The sequence below is a fragment of the Oenanthe melanoleuca genome, chromosome 1 (assembly GCF_029582105.1).
Source record: "Oenanthe melanoleuca isolate GR-GAL-2019-014 chromosome 1, OMel1.0, whole genome shotgun sequence".
In the NCBI taxonomy this organism is placed as follows: Eukaryota; Metazoa; Chordata; class Aves; order Passeriformes; family Muscicapidae; genus Oenanthe; species Oenanthe melanoleuca.
In genome coordinates, this window is record NC_079333.1 from 111,622,739 (window position 1) to 111,641,622 (window position 18,884).

General features: G+C 62.6%; 2 protein-coding genes across 2 annotated transcripts in view; both read left to right on the forward strand.

Annotated features, from left to right (window-relative positions):
• The window catches only part of NUP98 (nucleoporin 98 and 96 precursor), a 46,388-nt gene extending 38,444 nt beyond the window's left edge, over nt 1-7,944 (forward strand). The window contains exons 26-33 of the mRNA XM_056486234.1: nt 80-237; nt 768-911; nt 2,812-2,954; nt 3,436-3,657; nt 5,067-5,308; nt 5,842-5,996; nt 6,325-6,436; nt 7,012-7,944. Of these exons, the coding sequence (XP_056342209.1) occupies nt 80-237; nt 768-911; nt 2,812-2,954; nt 3,436-3,657; nt 5,067-5,308; nt 5,842-5,996; nt 6,325-6,436; nt 7,012-7,223 (1,388 nt within the window). The 3' untranslated portion in view covers nt 7,224-7,944. The remainder of the gene's footprint in view (nt 1-79; nt 238-767; nt 912-2,811; nt 2,955-3,435; nt 3,658-5,066; nt 5,309-5,841; nt 5,997-6,324; nt 6,437-7,011) is intronic.
• Nucleotides 7,945-9,137: 1,193 nt separating this feature from the next.
• On the forward strand, nt 9,138-11,900 carry CHRNA10 (cholinergic receptor nicotinic alpha 10 subunit). The gene is made up of 5 exons (XM_056491111.1): nt 9,138-9,213; nt 9,452-9,597; nt 10,104-10,258; nt 10,470-11,002; nt 11,173-11,900. The coding sequence occupies exons 1-5, from the start codon at nt 9,153-9,155 to the stop codon at nt 11,640-11,642; spliced, it is 1,365 nt and encodes a 454-aa protein (XP_056347086.1). The 5' UTR covers nt 9,138-9,152; the 3' UTR covers nt 11,643-11,900.
• The last annotated feature ends 6,984 nt before the right edge of the window (nt 11,901-18,884 follow it).

Genomic DNA, 18,884 nt, shown 5'->3' on the forward strand with positions numbered 1-18,884 from the left:
GCAGCTGCTGCGGTGGGCGGTGTCCCCGCCTGGGTGGCGCGGGCCGGGTGTCGGGTGTCACTGTCCCGCTGTCCCGCAGGTGACCACCGCCTGGCGCTGCTGCTGTCGCAGCTGGCGGGCAGCCAGCCCGTGCGGGAGCTGCTGACGCTGCAGCTCGTGGACTGGCACCGCCTGCACAGCGACCGCTTCATGCAGGAGGAGCGGCTGCGGCTCTTCGCGCTGCTGGCCGGCAAGCCGGTGAGCGGGAGGGGAGGGGCCGGCGGGCTGGCAGGAGGGTTAACCCACAGACACCAGCGGTTTCTGTCCAAAAAGGAGATACAAGAGTCCTTTCAGCTTTATTCCATCTCCAGTTTTTGGAGGACTCACCTCCCTTTTTATCCCAATTTCCCTCTCTCTTTCCGCATTGCTGAGGCACTTGAGAGGCACAGACTGCCCAAACACCTGATACCTGGGATTCCCCTCTCATGTACAACCCTCCCTGTTAATTTTTAATTCTTACAGAATTCACAGTTTTTCTCCATTTCTTTTTTTATCTTTCAATATCCAATTTCATTTATCAGCAAACCTAAAGGCAGATATCTTTTTTCCATTCATCAATCAGTGGAATCCTTCCCATTATTTCTTTTACCTGTCAGTGCTGGTTTTATCTCCCAGCAGCCCCACAGTTTGTTTGCAAAGACAAATCCACCATGCCAGGGCGGGGAGGGGAGGGGGCTGCAGTGGCAGCAGCAGGCTGCAGCTGTGCTGAGCAGGTGTGTGTGGCTCAGGTGTGGCAGCTCTCAGAGAGGATCAGTGTCAACGTGTGCTCGCTGCTGGACTGGAAGCGCTGCGTGGCCGTGCACCTGTGGTACCTGCTGCCCCCCACGGCCTCCATCCCCAGGGCCCTGGCCATGTACGAGGCAGCCTTCCAGGTGAGCACTGCCTGCTGCTCAGAGAGCCCTCTGCTGCTCAGGGCTCCTGGGTGTGCACTGGGACAGCACACAGGGAGTGGCTCCCACTGCCAGGCTGGCAGCTGGGCAGGGATTGCTCCCTGGCACTGCCCAGGCTGGACGTGGGCCTGGAGCACCTGGGGCAGTGGGAGGTGTCCCTGTGGTAGGAGGTGGGACTGCATCTTCTCCAGCCCAAACCATTGTGTGATTCTATAGAATCATGAATTCTCTGCAGAAAACCCATTTATGGAGTGTTTCCAGCTTTTGTCCAGCTGGAAAAAATTAGGAAAAGGGATAGTGGCCAACAGCAGAAAGCCCTTTTGAGCCAGGCAGTGGGTTTAACAGCTGGGGCCATTCATCCTCAGCTGCCCTGTCCAGCAGCCCACTGTGCCCCACACTCTGTGTGTGCCCCCAGACACTGCCCCACACCCCATGTGTGACCCCAGCCCCTGCCCCACACCCCATGTGTGCCCCCCAGCCCCTGCCCCACACGCTGTGTGCCCCCCAGCCCCTGCCCCACACCCCATGTGTGCCCCCAGACACTGCCCCACACCCCGTGTGCCCCCAGACACTGCCCCACACCCTATGTGTGACCCCAGACACTGCCCCACACCCCATGTGTGACCCCCAGCCCCTGCCTCACACCCTGTGTGCCCCCAGACACTGCCCCACACCCCATGTGTGACCCCAGCCCCTGCCCCACACCCCATGTGTGTCCCCCAGACACTGCCCCACACCCCATGTGTGACCCCAGCCCCTGCCCCACACCCCATGTGTGTCCCCCAGCCCCTGCCCCACACCCCATGTGTGTCCCCCAGACACTGCCCCACACCCCATGTGTGACCCCAGCCCCTGCCCCACACCCCATGTGTGTCCCCCAGCCCCTGCCCCACATCCCATGTGTGCCCCCCAGCCCCTGCCCTACACCCCATGTGTGCCCCCCAGCCCCTGCCCCACACCCCATGTGTGCCCCCAGACACTGCCCCACACCCCATGTGTGCCCCCCAGCCTCTGCCCCACATCCCATGTGTGCCCCCCAGCCCCTGCCCCACATCCCATGTGTGCCCCCCAGCCCCTGTCCCACACCCCATGTGTGCCCCCCAGCCCCTGCCCCACACCCCATGTGTGCCCCCCAGCCCCCCAGCCCCTGCCCCACACCCCATGTGTGCCCCCCAGCCCCTGTCCCACACCCCATGTGTGCCCCCCAGCCCCCCAGCCCCTGCCCCACACCCCATGTGTGCCCCCCAGCCCGTCCCACACCCCTGGGGCCCCATGCATTATGCAGAGCCCTCTGTGTTGCTGTAGAGCTCTCAGCTCTGTGTGCAGCAGGACAAAGGGTTCTGCTGAAAAACATGTTTAATGATGTAACTAAAGCCAGCTCAGCCCTCCCTCCTCAAGGCAGCCTGAGCACAGCAGCAAGTCTGGGAGGTTGTCACTGAGCAAAGATAAATAGTGCTTCAGTATTGAGTGTTGAGCACTGTGGAATACCCAGCTGTAGTGCAAGCTCTCAGTTAATTGTTCTGACTCAGAGTGTGCAGAGCTGCTGGTGGCTGCCAGACCTGCTCAGTCCAGAGAGAAGCTCTTGGGGATGCCCCCTTCATCCCACCAAGGCCTGCCTGGTTCCCAGCTTTAAATCCCTGGGGAACACAGGGTGTGTGTGAGAGCTGGCTCTGCCTCCAGCCACTGGTTTGTAAGAGCTCAGTGTGAGACATGAGCCTGCCCAGGCATTTTGGGTGCAGGTTTTTTGTGCTGGTCCATAGTTCTGGTGCAGTTGTTTGCACCTTCTTTGGAGAAGAAAGATTCTCCTGAGCCTGCTGAGCTGTGGAGCTCAGTTTTGCTCAGAATATTATCTTCAAACTTACAGTTACAACTCTCTCCCTAGAACACCTCAGAGTGTGAAAAATACGCCTGCTGTCCTCTGCCTCCCTACCTGGAAGATTCTGGGTGTGCCATTGAAGAAGATGACAATGGAGGAAGGCCCCTGAGAGATGTCTGCTTCCACTTGTTAAAGCTCTATAGTGACAGGTAAGTGGGCAAAGAGTTCAGTAAGTATTTAGAAAAATCATGATCAGTCAGTGACTTCCTGAGTTCAACCAGGGGTATGAAATCAGCCCGAACCACTTACAGCAACCTGAAATCAGCCCCACACCTGACAGAGGGTGGTATCACACCTGGGCATGGTTGAGATGGGGAACCTTCAGCTTTGGGGCACATTTGTGGGGTTTTTAGTGCTTTCTGTGTCTGAAGGGGGCAGGAAGGCTCCTCTGTAGCTGCTTTCTCTGAAGGCAGTGACAAATCTGCAGGAAGCACATAGAAAGGAAAAGGGGTGATAGTCTGGGTGCAGACTCATAAGAATTTCAGCAGTAAATACTGTTATTTTTCTTCCTAAAAAAGAAAACCAAACCCCCACACAAATGTAAATCACACACTGGAGGTGGGTGAAGGGATTGGATTGGATTTTGTGGGCACAGTGAGCTCTTCGGGTTACCAGAGTTTTCCTCTGCAGGTCCTATGAGCTGGACCAGCTGCTGGACCCCAGGAGTGTGACCTCTGACCCGCTGGATTTCCGCCTCAGCTGGCACCTGTGGGAGGTGCTGCGGGCCCTGAACTACTGCCACCTGTCCCAGCAGAGCTGGGGGGTGCTCAACTCCAGCTATGCTGCCCAGCTGGAGAGTGAGGGGCTCTGGGAGTGGGCTGTGTTCGTCATGCTGCACGAGCCTGATGCACAGTGAGTCACCTGGGGAACTGTCCTGGGCATGGATGGGCACTGAGTGACCTGGGGGACTGTCCTGGGCACTGAGTCACCTGGGGGACTGTCCTGGGCATGGGCACACAGTGTGTGACTGTCCTGGGCATGGATGGGCATGGACACACAGTGAGTGACCTGGGGGACTGCCCTCTCTCTCTCCCCCCAGTACCCGGGAGCAGGATGCCATGCCCCTCTCTCCCTCTCTCTCCCCAGTATTTATAAGCAGTATTCCATGCCCCTCTCTCTCCATGAGCAGTACTCCATGCCCCTCTCCCCCCAGTACCCACGAGCAGTACTCCATGCCCCTCTCTCCCCCCAGTACCCATGAGCAGTATTCCGTACCCCTCTCTCCATGAGCAGTATTCCATGCCCCTCTCTCCCCAGTACCCATGAGCATTATTCCATACCCCCTCTCTCTCTCTCCCCAGTACCCATGAGCAGTATTCCATACCCCCCCCCTCTCTCCCCCCAGTACCCACGAGCAGTACTCCATGCCCCTCTCTCCCCCCAGTACCCATGAGCAGTATTCCGTACCCCTCTCTCCATGAGCAGTATTCCATACCTCTCTCTCCCCAGTACCCATGAGCAGTACTCCATACCCCCTCTCTCTCTCTCTCCCCAGTACCCATGAGCAGTACTCCATACGCCCCCCCTCTCTCTCTCCCCAGTACCCATGAGCAGTACTCCATACCCCCTCTCTCCCCAGTACCCATGAGCAGTACTCCATACCCCCCCCCTCTCTCTCTCCCCCCAGTACCCATGAGCATTATTCCATACCCCCCACTCTCTCTCTCCCCAGTACCCATGAGCAGTACTCCATACCCCCCCTCTCTCTCTCTCTCCCCAGTACCCATGAGCAGTACTCCATACCCCCCCCCTCTCTCTCTCCCCCCAGTACCCATGAGCATTATTCCATACCCCCCACTCTCTCTCCCCCCAGTACCCATGAGCAGTACTCCATACCCCCCCTCTCTCTCTCTCCCCAGTACCCATGAGCAGTACTCCATACCCCCTCTCTCCCCAGTACCCATGAGCAGTACTCCATACCCCTCTCTCCCCAGTACCCGGGAGCAGTACTCCATACCCCCCCCCCTCTCTCTCTCCGCAGTACCCATGAGCATTATTCCATACCCCCTCTCTCTCCCCAGTACCCATGAGCAGTACTCCATACCCCCTCTCTCCCCAGTACCCATGAGCATTATTCCATACCCCCCTCTCCCCAGTACCCGGGAGCAGTACTCCATACCCCCTCTCTCCCCAGTACCCACGAGCAGTACTCCATACCCCCTCTCTCTCTCTCCCCAGTACCCACGAGCAGTACTCCATGCCCCTCTCTCTCTCTCCCCAGTACCCATGAGCAGTACTCCATACCCCCCCTCTCTCCCCAGTACCCGGGAGCAGGCCGTGCGGGCGCTGCTGGGCCGGCACTGTGCCCTGGCTGACAGCCCCGACTCCTGGGCCAAGGAGAACTTCCTGACCCAGCGCCTCTGCGTGCCCCCGCGCTGGATCCACGAGGCCAAGGCCGTGCGGGCCAGGATGGAGGGGGACAAGCACAGAGAGGCCCTTTTCCTCTTCAAGGCTGGCCACTGGAACCAGTGCCACAAGCTGGTTGTCAGGCACTTGGCCTCAGGTGGGTCCTGCTGCTCCCCTTGCGTCCTGTCCTTTGAAGGCGTGGCAGGAGTAGGGGTGGGATCCCAGGGCTGGAGCCCCTCTGCTCTGGAGCCAGGATGGGAGAGCTGGGGGTGCTCACCTGGACAGGAGAAGGCTCTGGGGGGAGCTCAGAGCCCCTGGCAGGGCCTAAACGGGCTCCAGGAGAGCTGCAGAGGGACTGGGGACAAATGGCAGGGGATGGGACTGGATTTAATTTAAGGTCCCTCCCAACCCAAACCAGCAGTGAGTCCATGATTCCAAGCCATGGGGTGGCCAGTGGAGGGATCAGGTTGGGTTTGGAGCAGCAGAGGTAGCACAGAGGGCCTGGCAATTCCAAACCAGCTGTCCCTGGATACCTGGATACCTGGCATAGTGTTTTCCTGAACAAGCAGGGGAGCAGGGCAGTGTACAGCCCCACCTTCCTGGAGCACAGGGGAGCAAGGGCGGCAGTGGCCTTGCTGTCCCTGATCTGTGGGTGTCCCTGGCTCTGTCCCTAACTCCTGTTCTCTCCAGATGCCATTATCAACGAGAACTACAAGTACCTGAAGGGATTCCTGGAAGAGCTGGCGCCCCCCGAGCGCAGCGCGCTGATCCAGGACTGGGAGCTGGCAGGGCTGGTCTACCTCGACTACATCCGTGTGAATGAGATGCTGGACAGGATTCAGCAGGTGTGGCAGCTGTGCTTGGGGAGCTCAGAGTCTGCATGGCAGCTCTGACTGCTGAGGGGGCTTCAAACAGAGCACAGGGCATCTCTAGAACGGGGCTTTGCTGCCTGCTGTCACAGCAGGGGGTGGGCAGTGCCCTGCAATGAGCTCTGTGGGTGTGTGACAGTGACAAGGGAAAGGGACCGGACAGACTCAGCAGTCTGTGTGTGCATTCCCCCAAATGCCTGTCCAGCCTTCCCCCTTCCCTGCTCTGCTGTTAATTCGGGCAGGTTTTGGTGTCACCTGCTGGGTGGGTTTGGCTGTGGCTGTGCTGACCCCTGTGTGCTTCCAGCTGGATGTTTCCACCTACGAGCTGGAGCGGTTACACACCAAAGTGACGTCCCTGTGCAACAGGATAGAGCAGCTGCGGTGCCACAACGCCAAGGACCGCCTGGCTCAGTCAGGTACGGCCTCACCCCTGTCCTGCAGCTCCAGCCTGGCTCACAGCTGGCCTGCAGCTGCATCCCAAACCACAGAACCACATAGGCTGGAAAAGACCTTGCAGATTGAGCCCGACCATTCCCCAGCACTGCCAAGGTCACCACTGACCTGTGTCCCCAAGTGTCACAGCCACACAGCTGTGAACTCCCTCCAGGGATGGGACTCCACCTGTCCTGGGCAGCTGTGCCAGGGCTGCACAGCCCTGTCTGGGAAGGGATTTTCTCAATACCCACCCTGAGCCTGCCCTGGCCCAGCCTGAGGCCGTTCCCTCTCCTCCTGTCTCTGTTCCTGGAGCAGAGCTCGACCCCCTCTCCCTGCCCCTCCTGTCAGGGAGTTGTGCAGAGCCACAAGGTCCCCCTGAGCCTCCTCAACCCTTTGGAGGAAGACATTTTCCCCAGTATCCAACCTCAGGCTGTTTCCTCTCCTGGTGGGGCTGCACTGCCGTGCCCAGCCCAGCTCCTCCCGCCATTGCTCCCACCCCGCAGTGCCCTGGCAGGGCGGCTCTGGGCGCTCACCGAGCTCTGTCCCTCTGTTGCAGACATGGCCAAGCGCGTGGCCAACGTGCTGCGGGCGGTACTGAGCCTGCAGCAGGGCCCCGAGGCGGGCCCCGAGGCGGCCGAGGCGCGCGTGCCCCTGCGCCTGCTGGCCCCGCACATCGGCCGCCTGCCCATGCCCGAGGACTACGCGCTGGAGGAGCTGCGCGGCCTCACCCAGGCCTACCTGCGCGAGCTGGCGCTGGCCGCGCACTGAGCCGGGGCTGGGCCGGGGCTGAGCCGGGACTGGGCCAGCACTGAGCCAGGACTGAGCCGGGGCTGGGCCAGCACTGAGCCGGGACTGAGCCGGGACTGGGCCAGCACTGAGCCAGGACTGAGCCGGGGCTGGGCCAGCACTGAGCCGGGGCTGGGCCAGCACTGAGCCAGGACTAAGCCAGGACTGGGCCAGCACTGAGCCAGGACTGGGCCAGCACTGAGCCGGGACTGGGCCAGCACTGAGCCGGGACTGGGCCAGCACTGAGCCAGCACTGACCACTGGGCCAGGACTGAGCCGGGACTGGGCCAGCACTGAGCCAGCACTGACCACTGGGCCAGGACTGAGCCGGGACTGGGCCAGCACTGAGCCAGGACTGACCACTGGGCCAGGACTGGGCCAGCACTGACCCAGGACTGAGCCAGGACCGAGCCAGCACTCGCCCAGGACTGAGCCAGGACTCGCCCAGGACTGAGCCAGCACTGACCCAGGACTGAGCCAGGACTTGCCCAGCACTGAGCCAGGACTGGGCCAGGACTGAGCCAGGACCCGCCGGAGCCGCGGCTCCGCTCCCCCTGCGGCTCCCGCCCCAACGGCCCCGCCCCGCGCGCAGCAGGACTTCATGCATGAGGAGTATCGAAAGGTTTTTATCGAAAAAATATAAATAAATGCTCTAGATTATTTTCCTGTCTTTTTGAAAACAATAAATAAAATGTTTATAGTACTCCCTTGGGTTCCTTTGGTTTTTCAGGCAGGGTTTGGGTTGGTGGGTGGGTGTGTCCTTTGCTGTGTCACCCTGGCGTGGTTGGGCTGGTTGGGTGGGGAGAAGCCTGGGAGTGTCTGATACAGCCCTGCCTTGCCTTTGCCGGTGATCAGGGTAGGCTCCTTCAGAATCTTGGGAGGAAAAGTGACTCAGACACTAGGACAGTCTGAGGAACCCAGATAAACCAGATTGTGGCCTTTTGGTACTGAAAGAGGCTCCTGTAAAAGCTGGAGAGGGCCTGGGGACAAGGGCAGGGATGCCAGGGATCCCAGAGGGCAGGGCTGGATGGGATTTGGGCAGGAATTGTTCCCTGGCAGGGTGGGCAGGGCTGGCACAGGGTGCCCAGAGCAGCTGTGGCTGCCCCTGGATCCCTGGCAGTGCCCAAGGCCAGGCTGGACACTGGGGCTGGAGCAGCCTGGGCAGTGGAAGATGTCCCTGTCCCTGGCTGGTGGCACGTTCAGGTGACACTGGCTGTGTGCAGGGGCCGGGTCACTGTGGCTTCACCTCCTTCCATTACAGTAATTGGGCCTGAGCGGCCCCTGCGGCTCCGGCCCGGGCGGGACGGGCTGGGATGAATAATTCACCGCCTGGAAACAAAACCTCCGGCCTCAAAACCGCTCGGCATCTGCCGCCGGGGCTCGGCGTGGGAAAGGTGCCAGGAGGCGCCGGGGGAGAGGAGCCGGCGGCTGCCCCGGGGCTGGGGATGGAGCTGGGGATGGAGCCGGGGCTGGAGCTGGGGATGCTCCGGCTCCCCCGTGCAGCGCTGCCCCTCGCTGCTTCATCTCCTGGCTCGTGCCCCTCTCCAGGAGTCTCCCGCACTCAACCTCCCGGGAGTTTCTCCTCACCGAACGGGAATTACCTGCCCCTTCCCTTCCCTTGCTCTTTCGAGCGGGATGTCCCTTGCTGTTCCTTGTCACTCCACTCCCGGGCTGCACCAGCCGCCCTCGGCTCCTGCCCCGGCCCCGTGTCCCGGTGTCCCCGTGTCCCCGTCCCGGGGCAGGGGCTGGGCAGCCCCCAGTGCCTCCCAAACCCATCCCAAAAGGGGCTCGGCTGCCCCCGGAGCCCCCCCCGGCCCCGCGGGGGTCACCCACCGTGTCCCCTGGCCGTGCCCCCCCGCCTGTCCCCGCCCTGACGTCACCGCCCCCCCCGTGTCCCGCACCTGCGGCGGGATGGAGCCCGGAGCTCGCCTGTGCCTCGCCCTCTGCCTCGCCGGGCTCCTCCCGGCCCCGGGTGAGCAGCGGCGCTCGGGGGGCGCGGACCCCCCTCCACATCCCCCCGAGACAGGGGATCCCGGGGATGGGGGCTCGGGCTGGCGGGGAGGAGGGACACAGGGAATCCCGGGGAGGGGTCCCGCCGTGCTCCCCTGTCCCTCCAGCCTGCCGAGGGTCCCCGTTACCGATCCCGGGGATCCCCCAGGGGGCTCCGGCTGCACCGCGGCCCCTCCGAGCCCCGCTGCGGCTCTCCGCAGGCTGCCGGGGGGCGCAGGGCAGGTTCGCCTACAAACTGTTCCACGACCTCTTCGCCAACTACTCCAGCGCCCTGCGCCCCGTGGAGGACACGGACCGGGCCCTCAACGTCACCCTCCAGGTCACCTTGTCCCAGATCATCGACATGGTGAGCGCTGGGCACGGCACCGGCACCGGGCATCGGCACCGGGCACCGGGCACCGGGCACAGCATCGGGCATCGGGCACAGCACCGGGCACAGCACCGGGCACCGAGCACAGCACCGGGCACCGGGCACAGCACCGGGCACAGCACCGGGCATCGGGCATCGGGCATCGGACACGGCACTGGCACCGGCACCGGCACCGGCACCGGCACCGGCACCGGCACCGGCACCGGCACCGCGCTCTGCCTCCTCTGCAGCGGGTCCTGCTCGACCCCGCGCTGCCGCTCTGCCCTTGATCCCAGCCCGGGCCCACCCCCAAACCAGCCCGGCTGCCCTCGAGTGGGCTCAGGGCGCTTTGCAGACAGCCCGGCTCTCCCCAGAACCAGCACGAGCCCCCCGAACCCAGCTCGGCTCCGCGGGGCGCTCGGAGAGGCCGCAGGGCTGCGGGCGAGGGGCGCGGGGGCGGCACCGCGGTCCATTCCCCCACGCCCACCCTCTCCCCTCGGCAGGACGAGAGGAACCAGGTGCTCACCTCCTACCTGTGGGTCCGCCAGACGTGGCTGGACGCGCACCTGGCCTGGGACAAGGACGAGTACGGCGGCATCGACAGCATCCGCATCCCCAGCAGCTACGTGTGGCGGCCGGACATCATCCTCTACAACAAGTGCGTTGTGCTGGGGGGCCCGGCCGGGGCTGGGGCTGCTCGGGGCGCTGCCAGCCTTGGGGTGGGAGCAGGAGGGTCCCGGAGGGGGAGATGCGGGGAGATGGGGGCGGGGGGTGCCGGCAGCATCCGGCCGTGCCTGGGACTGACCCCTCGCCACCGAGGGGACAGCCAGGGGCTGCCAGCGGCCCCACGGCCACCCCTCCGTGCCCAGCGCCGATGAGCGCTTCGGCGGCTCCATGGAGACCAACGTGGTGCTGCGCTCGGACGGGCACATCAGGTGGGACTCGCCCGCCATCACCAAGAGCTCCTGCAAGGTGGACGTGTCCTACTTCCCCTTCGACGGGCAGCAGTGCCGCCTCACCTTCGGCTCCTGGACCTACAACGGCAACCAGCTCGACCTGCGCAACCAGCTGGACAGCGGGACCCTGACGGACTTCGTGGAGAACGTGGAGTGGGAGGTGCTGGGCATGCCGGCCACCAGGAACGTCATCACCTACGGCTGCTGCTCCGAGCCCTACCCCGACGTCACCTACACCCTGCTGCTGCGCCGCCGCGCCTCCTTCTACATCTTCAACCTGCTCCTGCCCTGCATCATGGTCTCCTTCCTGGCCCCGCTGGGCTTCTACCTGCCGGCTGACTCGGGGGAGAAGGTGTCTCTGGGGGTGACGGTGCTGCTGGCCCTCACCGTGTTCCAGCTGCTGGTGGCCGAGATCATGCCGCCGGCCGAGAGCGTCCCGCTCATCGGTGAGCGCAGCGCGCCCCGGGCGGGCCGGGGCAGGGCTGGGGCTGTGCCGGGGCTGAGCCGGGGCTGTGCCGGGGCTGGGCTGGGGCTGGGCTGTGGCACGGGTGGGGGGCAGGACCCCCGTGGGGTTCAGAACCCCCTGTGCCCCCGGCCAGCCCCGCTGCCCCCGCAGGGAAATACTACATCGCCACCATGACCATGATCACGGCCTCCACCGCGCTCACCATCTTCATCATGAACGTGCACCACTGCGGGCCGGGGGCGCGGCCGGTGCCCCCCTGGGCTCGGCGGCTCATCCTGCACCACATGGCGCGGCTCTGCTGCGTCCACGAGGTGGGCGAGAGCTGCAAGAGCCCCCGGCGGGCGGCGGCGGGGGACGCGGAGGGAGCGGGGGAGAGCCCGGCCGAGGGGCGGGGGGGCGCGGAGGGGCCGGGCTGCCCCTGGGGGCACTGCCTGTGCCACCACCGCGCCCTGCTCAGCAACGTCGGGTACATCGCCGGCTGCTTCCGCCGCCACCGCGCCAACCAGCGCCGCACCGGCGAGTGGAAGAAAGTGGCCAAGGTGATGGATCGCTTCTTCATGTGGGTCTTCTTCCTCATGGTCTTCCTCATGAGCGTGCTGGTCCTGGGCAACGCTGCCTGATGGAGCCAGAGCTGCGAGCCCCCAGGGCGGCTGAGGGTGACACAAATGTCCCTGGTCCCCCCAAATGTCCCTGGTCCCCCCCAGAGCTGCAGGGCAGGAGCTGCACCATCCCTGGGAAGAGGTGCCAGACCTCCAGTGGGACCCCCGGCTGCAGGGCTGAGGGGTCCCAGCCCCTGCCCGACTGTACCACAGTGGGCACTCCCACTCCCTGGGGCATCCTGCACCCGAGAAATCCATCAAACTGGAAATAAACCGTGGAACTGGCAATGACCCGTGTGTCCTGCCCCTGCTGCCGTGACAAGGTGCTGGCCCGGGGAGGTGGTCCCGGGAGGGGTGGGGGGACAGGAAGGGAAGGGAGATGATAAACTCTCCAGGACTGGTGGGTGCTGCGATTGGGGAGCTGTCCTGGGCACAGTGACCACCGAAGGAGGAGTTTTGGATTCCCAGGGGAGCAGGAGGGAGGCAGCAGAAATGCAGAGGGATGGCCTTTGGAAGAAGCAAAGCCCGAGGTGACAGGGATGTCCTGAGGTCCTGCAGGGGGAAAATGAGAAGGGCCAAAGCCCCACTAGAACTTCATGTGGGTACTCCTGTGTGTTGGAGTCAGGTCCAATACAAGGTCAGATGACCATGGCTTAAAGCTGTGGGAAAACCCTTCAGTAGAGGTGAGTAAAAAACCACCCCCAGAATCCTCCAGTTCTAGTATGTTCATCATTGCCAGAAATTTCTCTGCTTCTCTTGTTAGCACTGGTTATTTTTGCTGCAATAATTTTAATATTCCTAGTTGCCCTTCCCTATTGGACCTCCTCCCTAAACTCTGCCCTAATTCCTCCCCTCCTCCAACTTTACAAATACCCCTGTTATGCTCAGCATCTGCTTTTGTCCGTTCACCATCATGGATGGAACAGGCCTCCCTGTACAATCTCTCCTGGTTTGTTCAGTACAAACTGTTTGACCTACTGTTGGTTATTTTCTAGTATTACAGCTTTTAGTTCCAGAACAATCGGGTCAGATTGTCTTTCTGCATAAAACCACTGAGTTCAGTGCAGCCTCCAGCCCTAATAGCGGGGCTAGGGAGAAGGATCGGAGGTTAGGGCTGTGAAACACAGTAAAACTCACTTTTACAAATAATACCTCAAGGATTGGAGTTGGGTTTTTTGTATTGGTTTTTACGGATGAAGCCTGCAGAGCGTGGGTTTGGCAGAGCCAGGCCCTGCTGGCTGAGCCGCTGCTCTCCCAGCACAGGGTGCCTGGTGCAGGACAGGGCTGGGCTGGCAGTGTCTGGGCTCTGGTGGTCCTGGTGCTGGGCTGGCAGTGGCCGGGCTGTGGCTGGGCTGGCAGAGGCTGGGCTGGCAGATGCTGGGCTGGCAGTGGCCAGGCTGGGCTGTGGCCGGGCTGGCAGTGTCTGGGCTCTGGTGGTCCTGGTGCTGGGCTGGCAGTGGCTGGGCTATGGCTGGGCTGTGGCTGAGCTGTGGCCGGGCTATGGCCGGGCTGGCAGTGTCTGGGCTCTGGTGGTCCTGGTGCTGGGCTGGCAGTGGCCGGGCTGTGGCTGGGCTGGCAGATGCTGGGCTGGGCTGTGGCCGGGCTGTGGCCAGGCCGGCAGAGGCTGGGCTGTGGCCGGGCTGGCAGTGCCCGCTGCAGCCCAGGCCGGGCTGGCAGAGGCTGGGCTAGCTGTAACCAGGCTGGCAGTGCCCGCTGCAGCCCAGGCCGGGCTGGCAGGGGCCGGGCTAGCCGTGGCCGGGCTGGCAGTGCCCGCTGCAGCCCAGGCCGGGCCGGCCGGGCCCCGGCGCTCAGCGGCGGCGGGAGCAGCACGGGGGCAGGCGGCGGCTGCACCAGGCCGCCAGGCACCCCCCGAGCCGCGCTCGCAGCTTGCCCAGGGCCCGGCCCGGCTCCCGGCCCCGCGGGCCCGGCGCGGGCAGCGGCTGCGGGCCGGGGGGCGGCGGCTGCGGGCCGGGGGGCAGCGCCGGGCCCCACCACGGGTCCGAGCCCGGCATGCTGAGCGCCAGCGCCAGCGAGCCGCCGCTGCTGCTGCTGCTGCTGCTGCCGCCCGCCGGGCCCGCGGCCTCGCCCACCAGCACGGCGCCGGGGATGAACCAGGCCATGGCCGCGCCGCCGCCGCCGCGCTCCGCCTCCGCCTCCGGGGAGCCGCCGCCGCCCCGGCCCGAGGCCTCGGCTCCGGCCCCCGCGCCCGGCCCGGGCCGCTGCTGCCCGCGGCCCTGCGGCCCCTCCCGGCCCCCCCTGAGCCCCGGCTCCGCCGGCGCCTCGGGCCGGGCCGCGCTGCCGCCCCTCGGCATCCTCGGGCGCTGGGCCGGCCGGGCCCGCAGCTCCTGGCGCTGCTCCTCGAACAGCAGCTGCGAGTCCCGGCAGCTGCGGATGAACCGGGGGAAACGCCCGCTGGAGCTCATGGGGCTGCCCGGGGCGCTGCCATGGGGGGCTGCAGCCGCCCAGCGCCCCGCTGTGCCCTCCCGGGCCGCCCCGTCCGGGCCGCCTGGCACGAGGGCACGGCCCCTTTGTCCCTTTGTGCCCTCTGCCCGGCTGTGATGTCACACAGAGGGCTCTCGCTGCCCCACACTGTCACAAGGGGCCTCTGCCCCCCTGTTGCGGTATAGAAGGGACCATGGGACACGGTGACACCGCGGACTGGCATCACCAGAGCCTCTTCACCGCCACAGGGACGGTGCCATGGGGCTGCTCAACATCTTCACCATGGGTGAGCTGGTGGCAATCACCATGGCGGTGCTGCAGCTCATCCTGGTCACTGTCATGCTGCGGGACAAGTGTCTGTGGGTAGGTGGCCTCTGATGTGCTGTGTGGGCTGGGCTGGGCCTTGCGGGTTTGGGGTGAGTCGGTGTGGCGTGTGTGGCACGACAATGTGGAGCATTCTGGGGAGCTGCTCTTGTCTCACCCATCTGTGGTTCTTGCAGAGGATCCATCACAACTCGAAGCATCCAAGCACAGCGAAAGGCCGGCTGGAGGGGCAGAGCAACGTGGACAGGGCACAGACATCAGCAGACATGGGGCTGCCCCATGGCAGCTCCCCACGCAGCTCCATGAGCTCCAGCAGGCGTTTCCCCCGGTTCATCCGCAGCTGCCGGGACTCGCAGCTGCTGTTCGAGGAGCAGCGCCAGGAGCTGCGGGCCCGGCCGGCCCAGCGCCCGAGGATGCCGAGGGGCGGCAGCGCGGCCCGGCCCGAGGCGCCGGCGGAGCCGGGGCTCAGGGGGGGCCGGGAGGGGCCGCAGGGCCGCGGGCAGCAGCGGCCCGGGCCGGGCGCGGGGGCCGGAGCCGAGGCCTCGGGCCGGGGCGGCGGCGGCTCCCCGGAGGCGGAGGCGGAGCGCGGCGGCGGCGGCGCGGCCATGGCCTGGTTCATCCCCGGCGCCGTGCTGGTGGGCGAGGCCGCGGGCCCGGCGGGCGGCAGCAGCAGCAGCAGCAGCAGCGGCGGCTCGCTGGCGCTGGCGCTCAGCATGCCGGGCTCGGACCCGTGGTGGGGCCCGGCGCTGCCCCCCGGCCCGCAGCCGCCGCCCCCCGGCCCGCAGCCGCTGCCCGCGCCGGGCCCGCGGGGCCGGGAGCCGGGCCGGGCCCTGGGCAAGCTGCGAGCGCGGCTCGGGGGGTGCCTGGCGGCCTGGTGCAGCCGCCGCCTGCCCCCGTGCTGCTCCCGCCGCCGCTGAGCGCCGGGGCCCGGCCGGCCCGGCCTGGGCTGCAGCGGGCACTGCCAGCCCGGCCACGGCTAGCCCGGCCCCTGCCAGCCCGGCCTGGGCTGCAGCGGGCACTGCCAGCCTGGTTACAGCTAGCCCAGCCTCTGCCAGCCCGGCCTGGGCTGCAGCGGGCACTGCCAGCCCGGCCACTGCCAGGCCAGCGCCAGGACTACCAGAGCCCAGCCACAGACAGCCCAGCCCTGGGCTGCAGCGGGCACCCTGTGCTGGCTGAGCTGCAGCTCGCCTGGCAGGGTCTGGCTCTGCCAAACCAAACCCTGCAGGCCTGATCCCTCAGGCTGCCTCATCCTTTGTCTCAGTGTTTCCTCTCAGCAGTGAAAAACAAGCGAACAGAAATATACCCAAACCAAACCGAAGGTATTAGTTGTAAAATTTTACTGTCCTTCGCAGCAGTAGCCACTTGAAGTTCTAGTGGGGCTTTGGCCCTTCTCGTTTTCCCCCTGCAGGACCCCAGCACATCCCTGTCACCTCGGGCTTTGCTGCCCCTTCTTCCAAAGGCCATCCCTCTGCATTCCTGCTGCCTCCCTCCTGCTTCCCTGGGAATCCAAAACTCCTTTGGTGGTCACTGTGCCCAGGACAGCTCCTCCATCACAACACTTCTCTTTTCTAGTCTCTATTTTGCTTTTCTTTTTTTTTTCTAATTTGTTTCCGTTATCTCAGAAGTTTCTTTCTCACAGCCCTGCACCCGAGGCAGGGAGGACTCTCCCCTGGGCTCCTGGTGTCACAAAGGGATTTCTGACTGCCCCACACTGTCACAAAGAGGGGTCTGGCTGCCCCATGATGTCACACAGGGGACTCTGCCAGGCTATAAAAGGGGCCCCAGAGGAGCAGATAGTGCTGGGCACAACAATCTGGCAGTGTCTTGGCAGACAGCAGCCTCGGCCTCTGCCTCTGCCATCCCACCAGGGTTGGATTCCCCTCACTGGAACCCTGCAGGTCTCTGGGGAACCTCTCCACCGGCCTGTGCTGGTAACCTGGAGCTCCAGGGATGGTATCATGGGGTGCCCCAAGACCTTTGGCCAAGGCTCACCCCAACCTCCCAGGTGCTCTTGGAGGAGCAGTGCAAGGAGCTGCAGGCACAGCTGCCCCGGTGGATGCAGAGGGGCTGCAGGGCAGCCCAGCCTGAGGTGCCCGTGGGGCTGCTGGGGGGCAAGGAGGGGCCGCAGGGCTGGCAGCGGCCGAAGGCGGGCAGGAGGGACAGAGCCAAGGCCCGGAGAGCGGGCCCCAGGCCCCTCGGCAAGGCCGGGGCTGCAGGCAGCAGCATCTTCCTGGAGCTGGAGCAAGGCAGCCGCTGCAGGGCCATGGCCTGGTTCCTGCCCCCCGGAGAGGTGCAGAGCTCCGGCCCCGCGGCCCCCAGGAGCAGCGCCGGCTCCCTGGGCCCGGGCAGGAGCGCAGCCGCCGCCCAGGCCAGCGGCTCCCTGTCCCTGCCCAGGGGCTCCCTGTCCCTGCCCAGGCCCCCGCAGCAGCTGCCCGAGGCCGGGGAGCCCGAGGCCGGCAGGACGGGCTGCGGGCTGCTGCAGCTCTGCTCCTCGCTGAGGGAGCTGCTGGCGGGCTGCTGGACACGGCTGGTGCCGCGGCGCCGCAGCCGCCACGTGCGCTTCGCCAGCCCGCTGGTGACAGTGCGCTACATCGACTAGGGGCTGCTGCCCCCGAGCCTCAACTCATTTCTAATCAATACATTATCCAAACCCAGCCTTCCCTGCCTGGATCCTTTCAGTTCTGAGCCCCCCCGGAGCCCTGGAACTCATCTCTAATGAATACATTATCCAAACCCAATCGTTTCTTACCTGTACCCCTTCAGTTCTGTCCCCCTCCCCAGAGCCCTGGAACTAATTTCTAATTAATACATTATCCAAACCAAACTGTTCAATGCTTGTATCCCTTCAGTTCTGCCCCTGCTCGCCATCCCTACAGGGATGTGGGAAGGTGCTCCTGTTGCCCGATCCGAAGAAGACACAAACAACCGAAGTAGTTTATGCGGTGCTTTATTGAGGGCCCGGGAGCCTGTGGACTAGCGTCCAAAGACAGAGCCCCATCTCACAGAAAATTCACAGGGGTTTTATATGTTTCTTTATATGATTTCTTCATCATAACAAATTCTTACTTCATTCTCAATACTTGGTACAATAATCTCTCTGACATTTAAGTTTCTGCCAAAAGGTACATTCCCTAGATAAATGGGTACACTCCTTAAGATAAGTGATTATCTCTTAACTACACTGCTTACATTACAAAATCTGCTATAATAGTTCATCTGCAGGTTAAATGCGGCCTACCAAGCCTTAGCATGACTACTACTAATGTCCATTAATGTCAACTATTAAGGTTCACTACTATCTTAATACAGTTTATTGAATCAAATGGCAACAATTCCCCCCTTTTGAGCATTCTTCAGTCTTCTGCAAGGATGCTCAACTCTCAGTTATCATCGGGTCTTTCAAATGCTGGATTTTCTTGCCCGATAGCAACTTCATACTTCGGAGGAGGCAGGTGCATCTTGTTAGTTCTTGTCAAGGCTTTCATCACTCTTCTGGTGCGTTTTGTTTCTTTTTCGATGACTCCTAAAACACACTTATACACTAGCCAAATAATTAGTAATAGAACTGCAAACAACAGAATGTACTGTATTACATCCAGAAACCTGAAGTCCTAAAGATTCAAAAATTTATCCGATCCAATTATGTTGTGCTTCCTTTTCAATGTCTTTTGTTTTGGATTCAATTGTTTCTAATTGAGAGATATCTTTTTCCACTTCAATGGTCATGTTTGGAATATGGATGCAGCAATGGTCAATTTTCGTTTTTAGATACTGACACACACCATGCTCTTTTAACAGGAGCATATCTAATGCCATCCTATTCTGCAAAGTCATTCGGGATGTGGCTTGCAATTGCAAATTCATATCTTTGAATCCTCTCTTAGTGGCTGCTGCTAATCTCTCAGTCTGCCCTAGCAATTTGTACAGCATTTCTCTGTTCCTGTAGGCGGCTACAGGTGCAAATAGTGATTCCAAAGCCCACCCAAATTTAACTCCACCATCAGGCTCGTGCCATTCATTTTCTAACTCAGTGAATGTATCTACCTCTTTTTTCTTCCGGTTGGATTTTAATTTTGATTGCTTCCACAGAGGGCAAAGGGTGGGGACTCCTAGAGTGATTTGTGTTACAGGCCCATCTATAGGAATATGTGTGGTCCATTGTCCATGTCCCATTACCCAAACTAGATTTCCTGGACTTCTAATTGTAGTATCTCTACAACTTACAACTCTTTTAAATCCATTGCTTCTGCTCAGTGCAGCTACTTTTCCCATAATTGTATGATTAAATTTCCTACATTCACATCCCCACTTAAGTAATACTCTAAGAGGAGCTAGACTGATCTGACTTTCAGGGGTATCACATGTAATAACTTTAGTACAATTCCAATTACACGGGGTGTGTAAGTCCCAAGATATATCTAGCATCCTAGCCACCTCTTGTACTATTCCTGCTATAAAGTGTGGGCCTCTATCTGATAACAATCCCAACGGCACCCC

What these genes read in the sequence shown, in the direction of transcription:
- CHRNA10 (XM_056491111.1), top strand. Translation starts at nt 9,153, where the DNA reads ATGGAGCCCGGAGCTCGCCTGTGCCTCGCCCTCTGCCTCGCCGGGCTC. An exon ending in TGTCCCAGATCATCGACATG is followed by an intron (nt 9,598 to 10,103) that starts GTGAGCGCTGGG and finishes TCCCCTCGGCAG; the next exon opens with GACGAGAGGAACCAGGTGCT. An exon ending in GACATCATCCTCTACAACAA is followed by an intron (nt 10,259 to 10,469) that starts GTGCGTTGTGCT and finishes CTCCGTGCCCAG; the next exon opens with CGCCGATGAGCGCTTCGGCG.